Source organism: Sturnira hondurensis, unplaced genomic scaffold (genome assembly GCF_014824575.4).
Source record: "Sturnira hondurensis isolate 20B ecotype Veracruz unplaced genomic scaffold, ASM1482457v3 Scaffold0004322, whole genome shotgun sequence".
NCBI classification, from domain to species: domain Eukaryota; kingdom Metazoa; phylum Chordata; class Mammalia; order Chiroptera; family Phyllostomidae; genus Sturnira; species Sturnira hondurensis.
The window spans coordinates 2611727-2632645 of record NW_028076953.1 but is presented as its reverse complement, the minus strand read 5'-3'; the positions used below and the strand labels follow the sequence as shown (position 1 = coordinate 2632645).

The 20919-nt window shown below is 38.6% G+C and overlaps 2 protein-coding genes across 2 annotated transcripts in view; both read right to left on the bottom strand.

Moving 5' to 3' along the window:
* The window catches only part of EPHX4 (epoxide hydrolase 4), a 45523-nt gene extending 41147 nt beyond the window's left edge, over positions 1–4376 (bottom strand). Inside the window, exons 1-2 of the mRNA XM_037045531.1 lie at positions 3926–4376; positions 1610–1695 (exon numbers count right to left, since the gene is read on the bottom strand). Coding sequence (XP_036901426.1) covers positions 1610–1695; positions 3926–4228 — 389 coding nt within the window. The 5' untranslated portion in view covers positions 4229–4376. The remainder of the gene's footprint in view (positions 1–1609; positions 1696–3925) is intronic.
* Positions 4377–11419: 7043 nt separating this feature from the next.
* BRDT (bromodomain testis associated) overlaps positions 11420–20919 on the bottom strand; it is a 62891-nt gene continuing 53391 nt past the window's right edge. The window contains exons 17-18 of the mRNA XM_037045530.1: positions 20582–20756; positions 11420–11488 (exon numbers count right to left, since the gene is read on the bottom strand). Coding sequence (XP_036901425.1) covers positions 11420–11488; positions 20582–20756 — 244 coding nt within the window. The remainder of the gene's footprint in view (positions 11489–20581; positions 20757–20919) is intronic.

Genomic DNA, 20919 nt, shown 5'->3' with positions numbered 1-20919 from the left:
GTACTGAATGAATATTGTTGCTGTTTTCCGGAACTCCTCAACACAATTACCAAGTGGTTGTAGGTTTGTTTCAACTTTGTGTAGATTGTTTCACATGTAAATAAGTGAAGTTCCAGGAGGAAAAAGATCACAGACAAGTATTGGGGTTGGTATGAAGTAGAAAGAGAGAACAATCTTTAAATCTTTTCTTTCTAAAAGGTTACATGTCAACCTCCAATTCAGATCATGAACTGTATTCAGAATGATGATATAAAATATTATGGTAAGATATCATTATATTGTTGGTTTTTAATACCCTTTTGGATGTTTTCATGAAGTGTGAAATTTGAATTTCACCAAAAAATCCATGTACCATTGTTTCTATATACTGGGGACCAACAGCAGATGTCAGCTGTAAAGTTCAAGAACAAGGTGTGTCTTACTTTCTGGTGCTGGCAATTTTGGAGGGAGCTATGAGGCTTAAATGACATGATACATGTAAAACATTTAGAAGAGCCCCTGGTACATAGTAAATGCTCAGTAAATGTTAACTATCATCATCACCATCATCATCTTCTGCCAGAATCAGAAAATTAATTTTTAAAGGTCTCAGGCAACACCCTATCCCCAGATTTCTCCCTTACTATTACTCTTACCACTTAGAATCCCACAATTATATATTCACCTCCTCTAGAGTTTTGAAGGTTTTTTTAAAAATACTTTATTTATTTATTTTTAGAGATAGGGGAAGAGAGGGAGAGAAACATCAATGTGGGGTTGCCTCTGACATGCCCCCCACCAGGGACCTGGCCTGCAACCCAGGCATGTGCCCTGACTGGGAATCGAACCAGCAACTATTTGGTTTGCAGGCTTGGCACTTGATTCACTGAGCCACACCAGGCAGGACAGAGTTTTAAAGGTTTTGTGTCATCCAAAGTCCTGATTTAAAATGTACCTAGCTCTGAAAAAGGTATTACCTTGATACACTCTAATATTTTATGAATAAGAGGTACTTTATTAACAAATGCATTGAGAATGTTAGTACTGGCACACAGATCTCCACACTGAGTGAATGGGAATGAAGAAAAAAATGGGCACTTAGTGAGTATTCACTGAGGCCATGTGAAAGGTCTTTCCCATATTTTGACTTTCCTTATCCTGATGACTCTGCAAGCAACTAAGTGACTGAGCCAAAATTCACTGCCCATGTTACTTTATGAAGATTTGACTAATGCTTCAGACTTACCTTTTATTGTGAGCCAATTATGTCAAGCACTCCGCTAAACAACCCTATATATACGTCTTGATTTGCATGGGCTGTTTACCACCTAATTAAGTTGTCTCCAGATGAATAAAAGTTTGACATGGGAACGATTTATATTTATTTATGTAGCTAAATGCAGAGTGGAAAAAAATCTTTATGTGGAGAGTATCTTCTCAAGAGAGGGATCCATAGAATTTTGGCTCTGAAAAACTGATGAAGTAGATGGGTTTTTGCCATCTTCCATTCTTTTCATTAATGCCTAGTGTACTAGCACCCTCAATGTACTTATTAAGAAAGTCTCAGTATATATAACATTCTGAGAAGCAAAGTCTTAAATGCAAAGAAGAAGTTAATTGGTGAGTTTACCAGAATTCTGGAAATCCATGAAGTAGCAGCATAAGTGGTTTGCCTCTTTCTCCAGCAGCAACATAATGAAATCTTAACCCCGAATCCTGCCATAGCAAATAGAGGGCATACAATTTTAGTGTTGATTTGTGTTATCAAAGCAGTACATTTAGTATTTCCATTTCATTAGAAACTCACTTGTTTTATTTTTTATAATGAGAAATAAGACAAACATTAATTTTTCAAGAAGAAAAACCTTCATGGTTTATCAGGAGGGTAAACTGACAGGTTTACTTTTGTCAACATTCCCTTTATAGTACCTGCCTTTCTTGTACATACAAGGGCAATTTATATATCATGAGCTTCGGAAACAATGTCACAATTTGTGACTTTTCTCTCACTGCTGTGTCATATTTCATTTCATTCAAATTCTACAGGACGTGTAAATAATTCTGATCTGAATTAATATTCCGGCCATGTTTACCTCCTGGCCATGTACTCTTCTCAGCTTGCCTGTCGAGAGCTGTGCCATCAGTTACATAATTCACACCTCCTTTCCATATTTTTAGTTCCCTCCTTCCCACATTATTTTAAGTTGAGGTTTGCGTGTGCAGTTCCCTTTGCTGCCTGCTCCTCACGTCACATCAATGTATTTGTCACAGCAGAATGCTCCGAGTGTTCAAGAAATCATCTGCATGTAGGAGACAAGACTGCCCAAGGGAAATAAAAACCATGGGGATGGTACAAAGCAAACTGAAGGGAGGAAACTGGTTTTAAAAAAAAAAAGCAAGAAAGAGAAACAAAAACTCAGGGGAAAAAATGAGGAAAAAACCCAAGAACCAAAAGGTGAGCATGGACACTGGATTTTATCTTAGGTTACCCAAGCAATTGACTTTTTAGGCGTGGAAAAATCTTAAAGGCCATCTAATCCAATGCCATCATATTTGCAGACTTAGAAACTGAGGCCCAAATATGTTAACACAGATCATGAGGTTGGTTGGGAGTAGGTCTGTGAGTAGAACTCCCATCAAGTCCTACCTCCCAGGACAATGTTCTTTCCATTCCTTGGTTCTGTTTCCTGGGAAACTCTTTAGCTGATCAGTGAGAAAGAAGAAAGGCATTATGGGGAATTTCAGATGATTTTTTTTTATAGTTTTTTTCTCCTCATATTGGATGAAGACAATAAATCTCACTTTGCCCTCAACTGCAGAATGCCTTCCTAGTTCAATAACTTATTGGCATTAAGTCTTGGAAGATAAAGTACTGTGGGCACTTTATTGGATTTAGTGAACAAATTACTTTTTTGCAAGTACTACGGCACTACTGTGTGCCAGACAGTGTTCTTTTTTGATGCTGTTGTTTCACAAATATTAACTCATTTAATTCTCCTCTAGGCTGAATAAAGGTAAGAAAGGCATATCCCTGGTCTTTTGAACTCTAGCTGCTGGATAATCTAGCTCCTAATAGGAACTCCCCGTTTGGTGATATAAATGTCCCCTCCAGTGACGCTGGTTTTGAAGGGCCTGTGAGTCAAACTACAGGGTGCATCACAAAGGGCAGCCGCAGGAAAGAGTATCTGTGGGCTGTGAGGAGGCTTGGGACAAGCATGGACAATTAAAGAGTCCGCTTGCATGCCTGACATTTACTTTTTACTCCATTCCTGTGGTCTCTGACTTCAAAAGTCGGCTTCCTTCTCCACAAATACACACCATTTATTTACGATTTCATGTTGCGTAGGTCATCTGTGAATGCTCCATTATGCTGACCTAAATAAACTCTGGTTTCTGATGACTTACTCTCCTCACTCTCTCAACCTCTAATATTTGGGCAAGGACAGACCCTGAGACACTAGGGCTCACCAGGAACAATTCCCTACCGCCGACCTGAGCTCAAAAGGGCGAAAAGGTGATGGAGACAGCTCCCCCTTACATTAGGAATGGGAGTGAATTATTCTGGATTGTGATGGAGGGTGGGACACTAATATAATAGGAACCTGATTACAGAAACTCCACATAACCTTCTCTCTCTCTCTCTCTCTCCCTCTCCCTCCCTCCCTTCCTCCCTCTCCCTCCTCCTCTCTCTCTCTTCCCCACCTCTTCCTTCTCCTACCCTCCTCCCCAAAACGAAACAGGGAACGTTAACGCACAAACAGTCCCGACACCCCTCCGGCCTCTCTCGCCTCCGCTAGGCATCTCGGCAGTCCCAGCCGCGCGCCCTGCGAGCCCGACACACTAGGGGACGCTAGGCCGGGCATCATGGAAGGAGCAGCCCCGAGCCCTCGGCTCTAACTACCCTCACCTTCCCTCCCGACAACGGGGAGCTAGCGCCGACCTTCACCTTGATTCTTATGTAGCAGTGGGTACCCAGGGAACGGTCGTTCAAGCACGGGGGAGGGTGTTCCCGGGCGACCCTCCGAAAGGTCTGCGCAGGTCCCGTGCAGATGTTCCACAAAAGTTTGAGCAGGTAGATGGAGGCGCAGAGTCCGCAATAGCAGTATATCAGGGACCAGAAGAGCAGCGACCGAATCGTGACCATCAGGCGGGGCAGGTAATCCCGGAGCCTCGCCATCGGGCGGCGGCGGCGGCGGGGCCCACTGCGCGTCTGAGGCACTGGAGTCACGCGGGGAGCCCTGTGGCACATCAGGCCTGCCCGCCCTCGCGTCCGTCCGTCCGTCCTCGGTCACCGGCTCCACGCACACCACCCCGCGGGCCGCCTGGCAGTCTCGCCTGGCCGGCCGAGTCTCTGCCTCCCGCTCCAGAACACAACGCGCGCACTCAGGAGCTGCGGCGCCCAGGCTGCGAGGTCCGCCCAGGACTAGCCGAGGGCGGAGGCCGGGTCTTCCTCCTTGAGGTGAAATCCCACCTCCCAACTGTGAAGAAATGAAGGCGACACTCAAACTGCTCCAGTTACCGCGGAGGGAAGCGCCGGTCTTGTGACCGCAGTTCGAATCCTCTCGTCGTCCATCCGACTGGGAACTGCATTAGGACCACAAAATTATGGGGCGTGGAGAGGCGGGGGGAGTAACTGGCTTTCATACTATGCAACAGATCTTATAACTTTATTCCTAACACCTCTAAAGATGTTGATAGTCCCCATTTAGTTCAAAGACAGTATATATAGTCCAGTCTGGAAAGCCCTGGTCTGTTCTCTGCCCCTATAAGTTTTTCCTTTACAAGAATATTGTATAAATGAAATCATGTAGTATGTAACCTTTTGGTTTTGGCTACTTACACTTAACATTATGGTCTGAGATTCAACTGTACTGTTATGTGTATTGCTCCTTTTTTTACTGCTCATTAATGTTTCATTGAATGGATGTACCATAAGGTTTATCTATTCCGCACTTAAGGGACATTTGAGTTTCTTCCAGTTTTGGTGGTTAGAGCCACTATAAACATTCACATAAAGGGGTATGTGTGTGTGTGTGTGTGTGTGTGTGTGTGAGAGAGAGAGAGAGAGAGAGAGAGAGAGAGAGAGAGAGACTCTATGTTTTCATTTCACTTTAGTAAATACTTAGAAATGAGATTGCTGGTCAGGTAGCAAGTCTGCATTCAGCTTTACGAGAAACTGACAAACTGGTTCCCAAAGTGGATGTACGATTTTGAGTTTCCATGGGCAATGTGTGAGAGTTATGGTTTAGATTCTTGCAAGCACTGGGGATTGTCAAAGAAATCTTTAATTTTAGCCATTCTAAGAAGTATGTAGTGGTATCATTGAAATTTAAATTTTCCTAATGACTAATGTTGAACATCTTTATGTGTGCCACTCTAATATATTCTTTGACTGCTTGTACTTGTTTCTGGTGGTAGGAAGTGCAGACGACAGAGGGGCATCCTCTGCTGTCCTAAGGCAGCCTCATAGGCAGGCAATATGTCCTTGGATATCAGAGTGGAGGCTTCTTAATAATCCTTCCCTGCCCACACTGGCAAGGTGTCTCCGGCAGTATCACCTATGATATATTTCCCGTCCCTCTCCCGGACTAGAAGGCTTAGTATTTCTATTTCCTTCCCTCAGCTGCTGTAGGTCTTCGTTAGTGCCCTAAAGGTGCTAAGATTTGCTGTTCCTGCCCCTCGAGATTTGTATGTTGGGAAGATAGGGGGGAAGGATGGGGGAGGAAGGACAGTTTGCTTTTCTTACATCTGCTGCTGTTCTCCTTCACGCCCGCATCAGAGGGATGGCCGCCTCAGAACCCTCGTCCTGCACCCCAAATCTTTCTCCTGAAGTACTAATGAGGTCTGTGGAGAAGAGCCTGTGTGTGGTTGCAGATTTCTCTTGTGCTCCCAGGGGTTCTGTCTTCTCAAGCCTGCCCATACCCAGCCTCTAGCAATTCGGTACAACCTTTAGATGATTTTTGGTTGTTGTTACCAGGTTATACAGCATTCCGTGCTATCTGCCTCAGGTAAGTGACTGCTTACGTCCTGTTTCTATTTTGATGTGTTTGTCTTTTCTTAGATCTCAGGAAAGGTTATTTGGTTACCTTGTGATCTCAGCCTTCAGGTTATTTTAAGAGAAGTGACTTTAAAGATTGTCTTGCTTTTGAATTTGTTGTAATGGTGGAAGAAATGCTTTTTTCAGCTTTCTAGATTTCCAAGCGGAAGCCTGAGTTGCCTAATTTTTCAGAATTGGGAGATGAAGGTGTGGGCAAAAGTAGGTTTATAGTTGTTCATATGGAAAGTAATATAATAGTGTCACCCCAATAAATTCAGTAAAAAAATTCAGTATAATTATACATAGTGGCAAAAAAGAAAATAATACAGTAATTAGTAAATAATATAAACTTTCACATACTCTCAGTTATTAACTTACTTTTGCCCTACACTGTATTTGTATTAGTTTTTATTGGTATTTGTTTTAGGTATATGATATAATGATTATATATAGAGAGCTAATTTCTTATATCAATCTTGCTTCTGCCTATAGCCAGCCTGGAACCTAGTCAGTCTTTTAAAGACCTCCCCTCACCTTTCCTACTTCACCATTGGTCTGTGGCACAGTTAACATACTATGGCTCCTAGCCTCTTATTTCTAAGAAGCCCCACCATCTTAACTAATTGATTACTACTTTCCTCCCAACTAATTGTGGGGTGGGGGATTCTGAGAAAACTCCTGCCTCTCTGAGACTTCCAGTGCTTCTAAAAATGGGTCGCATAAAGGATACATTTATAATACTAGAAACAAAATTGGTAGGTCTCTTAGTTCTAGTGTAATTCCAGTCAAAATTCTAATGTTTTAATTTCACTCAAATTTTACAAATTAGATAAGTGATTCTAAAATAATAGTGTGACAGCTATAGTAATTTAGAGGTTCAATAAGTAAACTGTGGTAGCAGAATTGATAATTGTCTTAGAGAAAAAGAAACATCGTCCCCTACCTCATACCATATTGAAAAAACATCTTTAATTCATCTGGACTTTCAATGTAAAAATGAATTATATGAGAGCAGTAACATCCAGTGCTGGTGAGGATAATGGGAAAATGGAACTTTTCAAACTTGGAGGACTGTGACCTGCTCTGGCCTGCTGTGACCTGTTATCTGNAATAAGTAAACTGTGGTAGCAGAATTGATAATTGTCTTAGAGAAAAAGAAACATCGTCCCCTACCTCATACCATATTGAAAAAACATCTTTAATTCATCTGGACTTTCAATGTAAAAATGAATTATATGAGAGCAGTAACATCCAGTGCTGGTGAGGATAATGGGAAAATGGAACTTTTCAAACTTGGAGGACTGTGACCTGCTGTTTTTTGGAAGTTATCTGGCACCATCTATGATAATTAAAACTACATACTCCCCTTGACTGTAACTTCTGACCCAGCAACCCCGTTTTAGCTCTGCTCTTTAGAAACAGAAGCACAATGTGTGAGGCTCTATGAGCAGGAATTTACTTCGGCGTTGTTGTGGTGGGAAGGCTGGCATCAACTGGATAAATACGAGATTAACTATATGAATTATGATATAGCTCTTCTAAGTGGTGCCATAAGAATAAACTAGTCTATATCCACCTGAAGACCTAGATAGATGCTCATGATGCATTAAAACCAGTTTTCAAACATGTATAAATGATTATGTTTTTGTAAAAACAAGTCCCTGAAAGTCTCTACATGTCCAACATAAATGAGCAAATAAGTTTAATTTCTCAATAGTTCAGGTGGGGAAAAGAGAAATTCTTAGTGTCTACATTTTGTCTTTAAATTATATCTTAAAACCTTGTAATTTTAAAGAGGCATTACAAAATGTAAAATTAGATATAATACTCACATATAAACCCCCCAGTAACATGACTTTTAGACTGACAAATTGACCTCAACTGTTGACTTGTACAATTATGTAGAAATTAACAAATGTGACAATTAGAAGTATTTATAACAAAATGTTAATATTCAGAATGAGAAGATAACCCCCCAAATTTCCCTAGTTGACTAAATTAAAAACTACTAAATTACTCTTTGAAGGGTGAATTGTATCTTAATAATTAAAAAACTCCTATAAAGAAAAAAACTGTAGATCACAGATTGATGAAGGGGGGTTGATATTGGTTGGAGATCTGAACACAATGGGGACGTAAAATAAATGACTGCCAAGGGGGCGTGAATGGACCAGGGAAATGCAAAGATTTCTGGGCAGCTATGACTAAGCTGAGATTATGCTCGTGGATTTTGAGACTGGTTATCATGGTTACATGTCTTTCTCTAACAATTAGGTTCATTAGTGCAAAGCAGGCAGTCAGACTTAATAAGGATTCGAGTTTGGCCAAGTGACTGCAACCAAGAAAAGAGCAGTGGAATGGAGAGTGTACACAAAGGAATGATTATAAATTATACTACAAACTTGGAATAAGGATTTAAGGGAGAGCAGCTGTGAGAAGTCACTAGGGTATGATTGCTGGAGTCAGGGCAGTAAGCTAGGAAAAAGAGGAGGTTGTAGTGAAAGGCTAGGGTGCTTGACATTGAGACTAAGAAAGGGTTTCAGGTACTGGTAATGACAAAGACAAAGAGTAGCCAAGGTTGATATAAAGTTCATTAGTAGGGAAATCAAGAGTTGCAGAAGTGTTTAGAGAGTGACAGTGAAACAGAGACTAAAATCTCTGGGGAACAAGTAGTGAACCAGGGATGGCAAATGACTAGGGGTGATATAGTCCTGTGATCGTGAAAAACATAAAATTGGAGTATTTAGGGAGGAGAAAGAATGGTCTGTACCTGTAACTCCAAAAGTAAGAAAAACATTCCTGAAAAACAGGCACTCAGTGACAGTCTGCTGGAGAGAGCTGGTTCCGTCGCAGCCTTGTGGGGCTTGTTCAGCTATACAGACGGCGGACCCCATACCCCAGAGTTTCTGATTTACTAAGTCTGGAGTTTGAGAATTTGCACTTCTGAAGCATCCCCACATGCTGCTGAGACAGATGGTCCAGGGACCATATTTCCAGAACAACAAAAGAACAAAAAGAGGGGAGAAACAAGCAAAAAGGTTGACTGTGCAGGAAATGTTGACGGGGACAGAAAGGGTAAGCCTTGGTAAACCAGGCTTTGGTTGAAGGCTAACTTGCATTCAGTATTTCACGCATGAAGTTAACAAAAAGTAAACTCCATTGTAAGAAGTTAAGAGAAGCCAAACAATTTTTACTGAAAAATACTGCATCAGTTATACATTGACATTTTTCTCTGCTGAATTGACTTTAACCACCTACCAAGTTTGTTGAGCATCTGTGCACTATGTGTCAGGCCCCTTACAGATTGAGCAATGGTTAAAATTGGTTGAAGTAAATGCTAATAACCATAACTCTCTAAGGGCTACTCCAAGTGTTTATATGAAAACCTCAAGAAAGCAATTACTTCTTTAATATGAAAGGATATGTTAATAAAGCTAAACTTTCTTTTTTAAGCTGTACAGGACAAAGATAACTTATCAATCAATTTTATTAATTAAAGACAATTGAAAGGCTGAGTATGTGCATTTGACAGAAGTAAATTCTTATTAACTTTTCTCATTTTTCTCTTCAAAGTGGAAAATTTCCCAGATCTTGAAAGTATAACATAATTGATATTAAAGAACCACAAAATGCTGAAAAGTGTAAAGAAAATGAAATAAAACCCTGTAATTCCATTAACTAGAGGTAACCACTATTCTGATGCATGTTTCTTTCCTGTTTGTTTTTTGTTTGTTTTTTTTTGGTCTTCCCTGTGGAACTCCACCATAGCTTTTCAGTCAAATTTGTCTTCTGGAAGGACTCAATGTTGTATTGCGTCTTCAAATTTAGTGGCTTAAAACAACAACCTATTATCTCATAGGTTCTGGAGGTCAGAAGTCCAAAATGATTCTCACTAGATTAAACTCAAGGTGTTGGCAGGGCTGTGCTCTTTTCTGGAGGCTGTGAGAACATCTGTTTTCTTGCCTTTTTCCAGTTTCTAGGGGTCTCTTGCACGCCCCCTTCCATCTTGAAAGCCAGCAATGACCTGTCCAGTCTTTCTTACATTGAATCCCTCTGACCTGTTGTATCTTTCTAATCTTCACACACACACATATACAGATTATATATAGATATACCTCATCTGTATCTATTTGATCTTTTAGAAAGATAATATAATGTATACTGTTAGTATATACATATTAATTTCTTGGTTAAATATAGGTTTAGTTGAATAGGTGTGACTATTACTTTAATACCGGCTGTGTTTTGTGAAGGTATCACCATCATTTTAGCCACGAGTTAATTGTGTTTATTAAATAGGTGATGGTTTAAAGATGTTTCCAAAAATATACTGATTATTTAAAAAATGAACAAGGAAACCTTTTCTCTGTCTATGATACACGCAGCTTTATAATCAGGGGTGTCCAACCTGCGGCCTGAGGGCTGCTTGCAGCCCAGGATGGCTGTGAATGTAGCCCAACACAAAATCTTAAATTTACTTAAAACATTATGAGATTATTTTGTGACTATGTATCAAAATGTATTTAGTATGTGGCCCAAGACAACTCTTTTTTCCAGTGTGGTGCAGAGATGCCAAAAGGTTGGACACCCCTGCTTTAGATGGTATCAGAATAGTGCCTCAATTGTGTCGCTATCTTCAAGGGTCCAAAATTTTCAAATACATGGACCTGAAACACATGATTTATACATAACAGCAACTTGAGAATGATGAAAACAATTTTACAGGTTTAAATTTAAAAAACTATGAGATTTAAACATTCATTGCTATCACACATACATATTAAGAAATGCTGTAAACGTTCCTATAGAGACTTACATACATAATTAACATTTACTGTTATTTTGCCTTAAATTTAGTATCTTTCAAACCATAGGTGGTATTTTCTTTAACTAAATTTTAATATAAATTTTGAATATATAATCAGCAGCAAATCTTTTGTAACCTGGCAATGAAAGAAAACAAGAATCATTTGTTAGCGGTTCTAAATATTTTTGAAGGCAGACAAATATTTGTTTTAAAAGTTAAAACTCCATATAAACTATATTTTTCATACACCTTTATATGTTTTTCATTTTTAAAGAAGCAGAGACTTTTTATTTTTGGATTTTCATTGCTAAGAAAAGGCCTATAATACATACAGACAATTATTAGTAAAATGAATAACACCTGGGAATTTATTCAATTTTAGGAATCTAATATAAAATTTCCTGTAATTATGTCATTAAAAAAATGAACATATATCTATTAAGAAATTTAAGCATAAATTGTTTAATCATTTTAGAGCCGTCAAAATACAACATTAAGATGGGTATCTTGGTGTTTGAAAGCAATCATTTTATCATATGCATTTTAATATTTTATACCATTCATTTTAAGTTGATGGTTAATTTAAAAACTGAGTTTTAATCAAAGTTGTTTTCAAACATTGTCATAATGTCGCTCTGAAGATTCATATCAATGGTACCAGCCATCTATAAAAAAAGAAGAAAAGTTTAAATGCTACTTTAAAAATTTATCCCTTCATTACATCTATATAAACATTATTATACAACATTTGGAACACATCATACAATATGAATACAACTTATTTAACATAATGAATTTGTATAATTTTTATTTCTATTTACATACTAATTTGTTAAAGTATTGTGCATCTGATAAATAAAAATCAAAACTTATAACAACACAAAGAACAAGTTTAACCTTTCTTGCCAAGTGACAGGAAACTCAGTGTTGGCAAAGTGGGTATCGATAAGAACAACAACTGAGATGACATTAGTTCATGTATCTCTATAAGCAACATAGTGCTAGACACACCGAATTACTGGTATTTTCCGAATGAACCAGTATGTTACCTATGTAAGAACACTGTTTGTTAAAGCTATAGACTTTCGTTGATTCTGCTTTTTAATAACTATATAACATAAGATAAAATATTTAACCAAGTGTATTTTATGTGTAGGTATTTATGAAGATCAAACCAGATTGCATGTAGAACACTCAGTATGTTTTTTTAAAATTAAATGATAAGGAGCCATTAAAAATAAGCTAAAGCAAAGAAAAGGCTAATTAAGATAAAGGAAACAAATGCTTATTATATTTTGGAGCCATCTCTAAATGCCCCTGTGATACAGGTTAAATATTCTCTGGCATCTGAAATGACACCAACTATGAAAGTTCAAAAATATTTTTTTATCAGTAAACTGTAACAGCCCAGAGTGGTAGGTAAAATCATCAATTTGTAACTAGTTGGTTGACTTCCCAGGTGGGAATCAGTGTTCTCATTGGCTATCTGGGAAAAGATTTGGAATTCTTACTTATCTACCAAGAGGGTATTAAAAAAAAGTTATGTGTTGACTCATATAAACTGCAAAAATTTCTTTAAATATGCCTTAGAGACCCCCCCCTCAAAAAAGAATAAAGATAATTTCTTACATCTTAACTCAGGCTACTTTCTTAATGCCAGCTCTTGGGATGCCACACATCTGCCCAGATTCAGACAGTTCCTAAAGCTCTGTTTTAACCTCCAACATGAGAGTGGGACGCGTTGCCCTAGTTGAAATACTATGTGATACCCGTATAAGTATCCAAACATAATGCAAACATCCAAGAATATTGTAATGAAACTTATTTTTAAAGATACTTTATTTCAGATTCTCTTCCAGCTTGACTAAAATCTTCAATTGTGAAATAATTATTGGTAGGGAACTGGTTATTCTCTACACCAATTAACAGATACCATGATTTGAATATTAGCACTCTCTGCAGCTGACACTATAACCTGGACATTCCTTTTCAGTGGTCCCAAAATACACTTCAACCATTCAAAATTAAGATAAAAAACTTGGTGAAAGGAACCGACATGCGGTAAGCTCTGCTAGGGTTCAAGTTGTTGCAGGTTTTCAAGAGTATGGATCTGTCAGGTAGCAGCAACATAAGAATCCAGGTTGCCAAGAATGATAGTTATCAAGCTGCTACATATGGCAAAACTAGTCCAGTTTCAGAGGGTTCGGTGTCTAGTCAACCTCTAGAAAGGTGTCTAGGACGTTAGAAACTGTGTCAGGTTACCTAGTTGGGTTGTTAGGTAGTAAGCTGGTTGCTGAGAAATCACTACAGGTGACTGAAATCAGGGCACGTGAGTACCAACAGGAAAGACCCTGGGTCACTAGAGAAAGACTTCTAGTGCAGAACTAGTGAACTTTTAATAAAGACGTCCAAAAAAAAAACATTAAAAAACCCCACAGACAATATAAAATTTTGCTGTTTAAATGCATTGAAATGCAGTAAAATGCATTAGCCAGTCTCTATTATATTTAATTGCATAGGTAAGGTATATTTCTATCATCATAGGAATTCTATAATACTACACTGCTTTAAGATAAGCTCCACATATGCTACAACATTGCTAAATGCAATCTGTCCCTGCCTTAGTATTATAAAATGAGAAGCTGACAAAACCTTTGTACATTGTTTCTTATGAACTTAATTTGCATTCTAATCAATAGTCCAGCCAAAGCCAATGGCTCTTTTCTTCTCAAACTAATATTCCTCTATGTCCTAGGAATTCATAAGTTATTTCTCAGGATTACAAAAGTAACCAGTACTCAGCAAGTTAAAATTCACATCTGGCATCAATGATGACCAAGTAAGCAAGGAAGCAGAAAAACATTATCCATAAGAGGAAACTAATCTCTCTCAATCAATTGAAACCAACTGGAACTGACACAGATATCAGAATTAGCAGAGAAACCCATTAAAACAATTTTGATAGCTGTATCCCATTTGTTCAGAAGTTTAATAGAGATACAAAAAATATTTAAAAGTTCCAAATCAAACTTCTGGATATAACTACAATGTCTGAGAAGAAAAATATACTGAATGGAATCTATAACAGATTAGATATCAAATAAAAGATTAATGAATTTACCCAAAATGAAGCTCAAAGGTGAAAAAATAATTTAAACATGAAAAGAGCATCCCTGAGCAATAGACAAATTCAAGTGGTCTAATGAGTAAAAAGTCACTGAAAGTAGAAAACAAACAAAAAAGTAATAGAAATAATCCCAGCAATTTTTCCAAGCTTGATGAAAACTATAAACATACATCTCCAATATGATCAACAAGGGACAAGACACATGAGGAAAACAACTGCTGAAAACAGTAATAAATAAAAATGTTAAAAGTACACATCTGGAGGCATGTTTTATACAGAGGAACAAAGATATCAAATTTCTCATTAGAAACAAAGAAAGCAAGCAACACAATGAAGGAATATCTTTAAAGCGATGACACAAAAAAACCCATCTAGAATATTATATCCAACAAAAACAGTTAAAAAACTGAAGGCAAACTGAAAATGTGTCCCGACAAAAACCTGCACACCAGTGGACAAAGCAGCTTTATTATAATTGTTATAAGCAATGAAGCTCATAGCATCTTAGAAGCAACGAAGGTACAGCCATACAGTGGATTTTCATTACTAAAGGGAAATGAGCTATCATTCTATAATAAGACATCAAGTGCAAATTACTGAGTGAAAAAAGCCAATCTGAAAAGGCTATATAATGCATGACTCCAACTATATGACATTCTGGAAAAGGCAAAACTATGGAGACAGTAAAAATATCAGTGATTAGCAGGGGTTAAGGAGGGAGAGATGCATAGGAGGAGCACAGGGGACTTTTAGGAAAAGGGAAATTATTCTGATGGTTGTCAAAACCCATAAAGAGTGAAAAATAATTTAATTTAAAAATTGGGGTAAAACATAGAGAAGAGAGTGAACTCTGATGGAAAATGTGGACATTGCTCGATATCTAGAGTTGACAACCCTGTGCCAACGTTGGCTCAGTGACTGTGTACCTAATGTGGGATCGCTGACGTGAGGGGGGGTTGTGTTGATGGGGGAGAGAAGGGATTTATGGGAACCCTTTGTGCTTTTTGTTCAATATTGTTATGAATCTAAAACGCACTAACAAGAAAGTCTAATAGATTTTATTTCTGAAAAAAAAAAAGGTCAAATAAAGATATTCTCAGATATACAAAAACTGAAAGAACTCATCACCAGCTGACTCACATTACACAAAATATTAAGAAGAAGTCCTTCAGAGAAAAGGGAAATTAATATCATTTGGAAATCTGGATCTAAAATGAATGAAGAGCACTTGAAGTGATAACTACATAGGTAAATATAAGATTTTTTTTCTTATCAAAATTTTTGAGATAATTTGACTGCTTTAAACAACAGCATAAAGGCTGGGAGGGAAGACATAAAAGCATACTGTTGAAGCTATTATACTAAATATGAAGTGGTGGAAGTCGAAGGCTGAAGTTTAAAAAGTTTAGTGTAAAACCTAAAGCAACCACTACAATAACAAAAGAAAGAGTTACTGATAATAAACTAATGAAGGTAATAAAATGGAATCATAAATAATCTAAAAGAATGAAGAAAAAAGAAGAACAGATGAGAAAAACAAAAAGGAAATAACAAGATGATGGATTCAAACTCAACCACTTTAATAACAATTTTGAACTTAATTGCTCTAAATACTCCTGTAAAAGGCAGAGATTGGATTTAACAAAAAAGCAAGACCTCACTACACATTGCCTGCAAAGAACTCACTTTAAATATAAAAATATGGGATATAAGTAAAAGGACAGAAAATTTTTATGCCATGCAAGCATAAAAATTTGCTTTATTGATAAAAAAAAGGTGAAGTGGTTATATTTCAGGGTAAATAATACTACCAGAAATAAAAAAGATCATTTTGTAAGGGATCAATTAATGAAGAGCACATAATAATCCTAAATGTTTAGATACCTAATAACAGAGCTTCAAAATACACAATATAAGCCCTGGTTAGTGTAGCTCAGTGGATTGAGTGCCAGCCTGAAAAATGAAAGGTAGCTAGTTCGATTCCTGGTCAGGGCACATGCCTGGTTTATGGGCCAGGTTCCCAGTTGGGGTGTGCAAGAGAGGCAACAGATTGATGTTCCTCTCCCTCTATTCCTCCCTCCCTCTCCCCTTAAAAATAAATAAAATAAAATCTTTAAAAAATATATGAAATAAACCTGATAGAATTATAAGGATATTATAAACAGGTAGAAAATCAGAAAGAATATAGTAGACTTAAATAACATTATTAACTAACTTGGCCTGTTTAATTCTCTATCCATCAGCAACAGAATACACATTCTTCTTAAATGCACACAGAATATTTACCAAAGCAGACCATAATCTGGGCCATACAACAAGTCTCAATGAATTTTAAAAATTCCAACTTCCAGCCAAGATGGAGGCATAGGTGGAAACACTGTGCCTCCTTGCACAAAAAATTTGAGGAAAACAAAGATTTAGAAACAAAAACACAACCAGAACAGACAGAAAAGTGAACTGTACAAAAGTCTGACAACGAACCACTCATACAGACCAGTAAGAGAGGCGGAGTCCGTGGCTGGTGGAGAGGGGTCATGGCAGGAAAAAGTAGTGGTTGGCAGACCTGGGCATGGGGAGGAAATGAGCAGACCCAACCCAGTGAGGTACTCAAGGCAGTTGGCTGACCACAGACACACATTTGCACACAGATAAACCAGGCAAAAATGGGCAGTGAAGACAGGCTGCACAACCCACAGCCCCAGTGATGAGAAATAAAGCCTAAAGGCACTGAATGAAAGAACTTGCAGGGGTTGAGGTGCCAGGAGAGATTCCCAGCCTCACAGGAGAGTTCATTGAAGAGATCCACAGGGTCCCAGAACTTACACAAGCCCACCCATCCAAGAACCAGCACCAGAAGAGCCCAATCTGCTTGTGGGAAGCAGCAGAAGGGACTGAAATCTGAGAGAGAGTGGAGCAAGTGCCATTGTTCCCTCTCTGACCCTTCCTTTAACATTTCATGTAGTAAGGGCTTATTGATGATGAACCCTTTGAACTTGACCTTATCTGAGAATCACTTTATCTGCCCTTCCATTCTAAATGAAAGCTTTGCTGGATAAAGCAGTCTTGGCTGTAGGTCTTTGGATTTCATGACTTGGAATACTTCTTTCCAGCCCCTTCTTGCCTGGAAGGTCTCTTTTGAGAAATCAGCTGACAGTCTGATGGGAACTCCTTTGTAGGTGACTGTCCTGCTACTTATGTCTTGCTACTTCTAGAATTCTCTCCTTCATTTTAATCTCGGCTAATGTAATTATGATGTGCCTTGGTGGTGTGTTCCTTCTTGGGTCCAACTTTTTTTTGGGACTCTCTGAGCATCCAGGATTTCCTGGAAGTCTATTTCCTTTGCCAGACTGGGGAAGTACTCCTTTATTATTTGTTCAAATAAGTTTTCCACTCGTGGCTGTTTCTTTCCCCCTTCTGGTACCCCTATATTGAGATGTTGGAATGTTTAAAGATGTCCTGGAGGTTCCTAAGCCTCTCCTCATTTTTTTGAATTCTTTTTTCTTCCTTCTTTTCTGTTTGGTTGTTTCTTTCTTCCTTCTTCCTTCACTTCATTTATTTGAGTCCCAGTGTTGTTTCCATAGCTATTGGTTCCCTGTGTGTATATTCCTTCATTTCACTTAGTGTAGCATTCATTTTTTCATCTAATATGCTACCAGACTCAACCAGTTCTGTGAGCATCCTGATCACCAGTGTTTTTAATTGTTCATCTCAAAGGTTGGGTATTTCTTGGTCACTTAGAATTATAGACTCTGGGGCTTTGAGTTGTTCTTGAATCATAATGTTTGGTCTGTTTGCACCTGTTATGTATGAGGGGCGGAGCCTTAGGTGTTCACCAGAGCGGGGCGACCCAATCACTGGGTTGTGACGCTGTATGTGGGGGCAGGGTCAGAGAGGGAAAAAAATGGCGCTTTGCTCCACTCCACTCTCTCTCAGATTTCTGTCCCCTCTGTGGCTTCCCACAAGCAAATTGGGCCCCTCTGGTGCTTGTTCCTGGGTGTGTGGGCCCATGTACTCTCCAGGACCCTGTGGGTCTCTCCAACGAACTCTCCCAGCCCCTCGACCCCAAGAAAATCTTTCCAGTTGGTGCTTTCAGGGTCTAATTCCCGTCACTCGGGCCCTAGCCCGAGCGATGTGTATCACTGTTTGCTCCTTTGCTTGGTTTATCTGCGCTCGAATGTGTGACCACAGTCAGCCAGCCGCCCTGCGCCCTCACTGTGTCTGCCTGTCACCACCCCATGCCTGGGATCCACCAACTGCCTCAGCCTCTGCTCCTGGGTCAGTTAGACAGAACTGAAGGATCTTTCCAGCCTGACCCCAGCTGGCTGCTGACTCCGCACCTCTTACCAGTCTGGCTGAATGGTTCGTTGTTGTTGGACTTCCGTACAGTTCAATTTTCACTGTTTTGGCTGCATTTTTCTTACTAAAACTTCGCTGTCTTTAAATTTATTTGTGGGAGGGGGCACAGTGTTTCCACCTACACCTCCATCTTGGCCCGAAGTCCTCCATTTAGTGTTCAGCTAAAGAAATAGGAACTAGGAGAGATGGTATAAATTTTTCAAGAGCAGTAACAGTTAAGAGTTCCGGTCAAGATGAAGATGTAGGTAGAAACCCTCACTTGATCTCACAACAAGAAGGAGGATCACAACCAATCTAAAATCAATAAACAACCAGAATCACCAGAAAATCAAACTTCATGGAACTTCAACATCCAAGGGATTAAAGAAAAAATCAATTGGAACAATCAGATTGGTAAGTCAAGACAAAGAAATATGGCCCAAATGAAAGCACACAGCAAAACCTCAGAACTAAGCAATGAGGAGATTGCCAACCTAACTGACGGAGAATTTAAAGAATCAAAATGCTCACACAACTGATTAAGCTTGGTCGGAAAAAAAATAAATGAAAGATTCATGAAATGAAATAAAGCAAAATATTCAGGGAACCAACAGTGACAAGAAGGAGACCAGGATTCAAAGCAGTGATTTGGAACAAAAGGAAGAAATAAACATCTAACTGGATCAGAATGAAGAAACAAGAATCCAAAAAATAGAAAAGAGGCTGAGGATTCTCTGGGACAACCTGAAACATTCCAATATCTGAATTATACGGGTGCCAGAAGGAGAAGAACAAGAGCAAGAAATTCAAAACTTAATTGAACAAATATTGAAGGAAAACTTACCCAATCTGGCGAAGGAAATAGATTTCCAGCAAGTCCAGGAAGCCCAGAGACTCCCAGAGAAATTGGTCCCAAAGAGGAACATCTCATCATTAAGTTAAAGACAAGAGATTAAAGACAAAGAGAAAATCCTAAGAGCAGCAAGAGAAAAGAAGAGTTACCTACAAAGGAATTCCAATCAGACTGTCAGCTGATATTTCAAAAGAAAGCTTACAGGCAATAAGGGGCTAGAAAGAAGTATTTGAAGTCATGAAAGGCAAGGGCCGATATCCAAGATTACTCTGTCCAGCAAAGCTATCATTTAGAATGGAAGGGGAGATAAAGTACTTCCCAGATAAGACCAAGTTAAAGGAGTTAGTTCATCATCACCAAGCCCTTATTATGTGAAATGTTAAAGGGACTTATCTAAGAAGAAAGATGATCAAAACTATGAACAGTAAAATGACAACAAACAACTACCAACAAATGAACCTAAAAGAAAAGAAAAACAACAAAAACTAAACGAACAGCCAGAACAGGAACAGAATCAGAGAAATGGACATCACACAGAGGGAGTTCAGTGGGGAAGGGGAAGGGAGGTTTAGGGGGGAAAGGTACAGGGAAGAAGAAGCATAATTAGTAGGCATAAAATAGATGGGGAAAGATAAAAAATGGTATAGGGAACAGAAGACTCAAAGAACTTATAGGTACAACCCATGGACATGAACTAAGTGGGTGGGGGGGATGTTGGATGTTTGGGAGGGGGCAGGGTGGAGGCAGGATAAAGGGGGAAATTGGGAAAACTGTAATAGCATAATCAATAAAATACTTAAAAAAAAAGAAGAGCAGTAACAGTTAAGTGATAAATCACTTTACCTATGTGCCAGGTATTTTCCTACATGTTTAATACATTTAAATTCATTCTATTTTCACAACAGGCATTATTATTCTCAACTCACAGATGAGAAAATTGAGTTACAGAGAGGTGAAATAGCTAACACAGACCAAAGGGTCTAGTAAATGGCAGACCCAGGTTTTGAACCCACACGCGAAGAGCTCCAGGATGTCTTTTGAGTATGAAAATTTTATTTCAAAGGCCTTGATTTTAGAACCTGATCCTTACTAAAGAGGTTTACCTCCACTGGAAAAGTACCTCAAATACACCTTTATTTCATCCTTACGTTTTTAAAGTCTTATTTTTAAATATTTTATTTATTTACTTTTTAGAAAGAGGGCAAGGGAGGGAGAAAGAGAGGAAGAAAAACATCAGCTGGTTGCCTCTCCCATGCCCCCAGCCTGCAACCCAAGCACATACCCTGACGGGAATGAAACCAGCAAACTTTTGGTTTGCAGGCCGGCACTCAATCCACTGAGCCATGCCAGCCAGGGCTCAAATACATCTTTTAATATGTGAAGACACTGCTCCGTTAAATCTTTCCTTTATTAGTTAGATTTAGAAAACTAAAATTCACTTACTGCTTCTCTCCTCCTCCGCTCTTGCTCTTTCTCTCTTGCTAAATTGCGGTCTTTGAGAAGCCAGAGTTTACTCTTATCTTGAACTTCCAATGACTGCTGATGCTCTTTCTTCTCTTCTCCAAGGCATTTGTTTTGCATCTTAGTTGAAAAAGATTCTCGACTGAAGCCAGGGTCCCTGAAAGAAACAGTAGAGTTCAAAGTAGATTTCAAGTTTTTTAAAAGTTATTACAAAGATGTTATTAAATGACAAGTATAAAGAAATGTTCTAGATATCCCTTCTCATATACTATAACATTATTTTTTATTTTTTATATTTAACAAAGAGAAGGTTTTGGAAA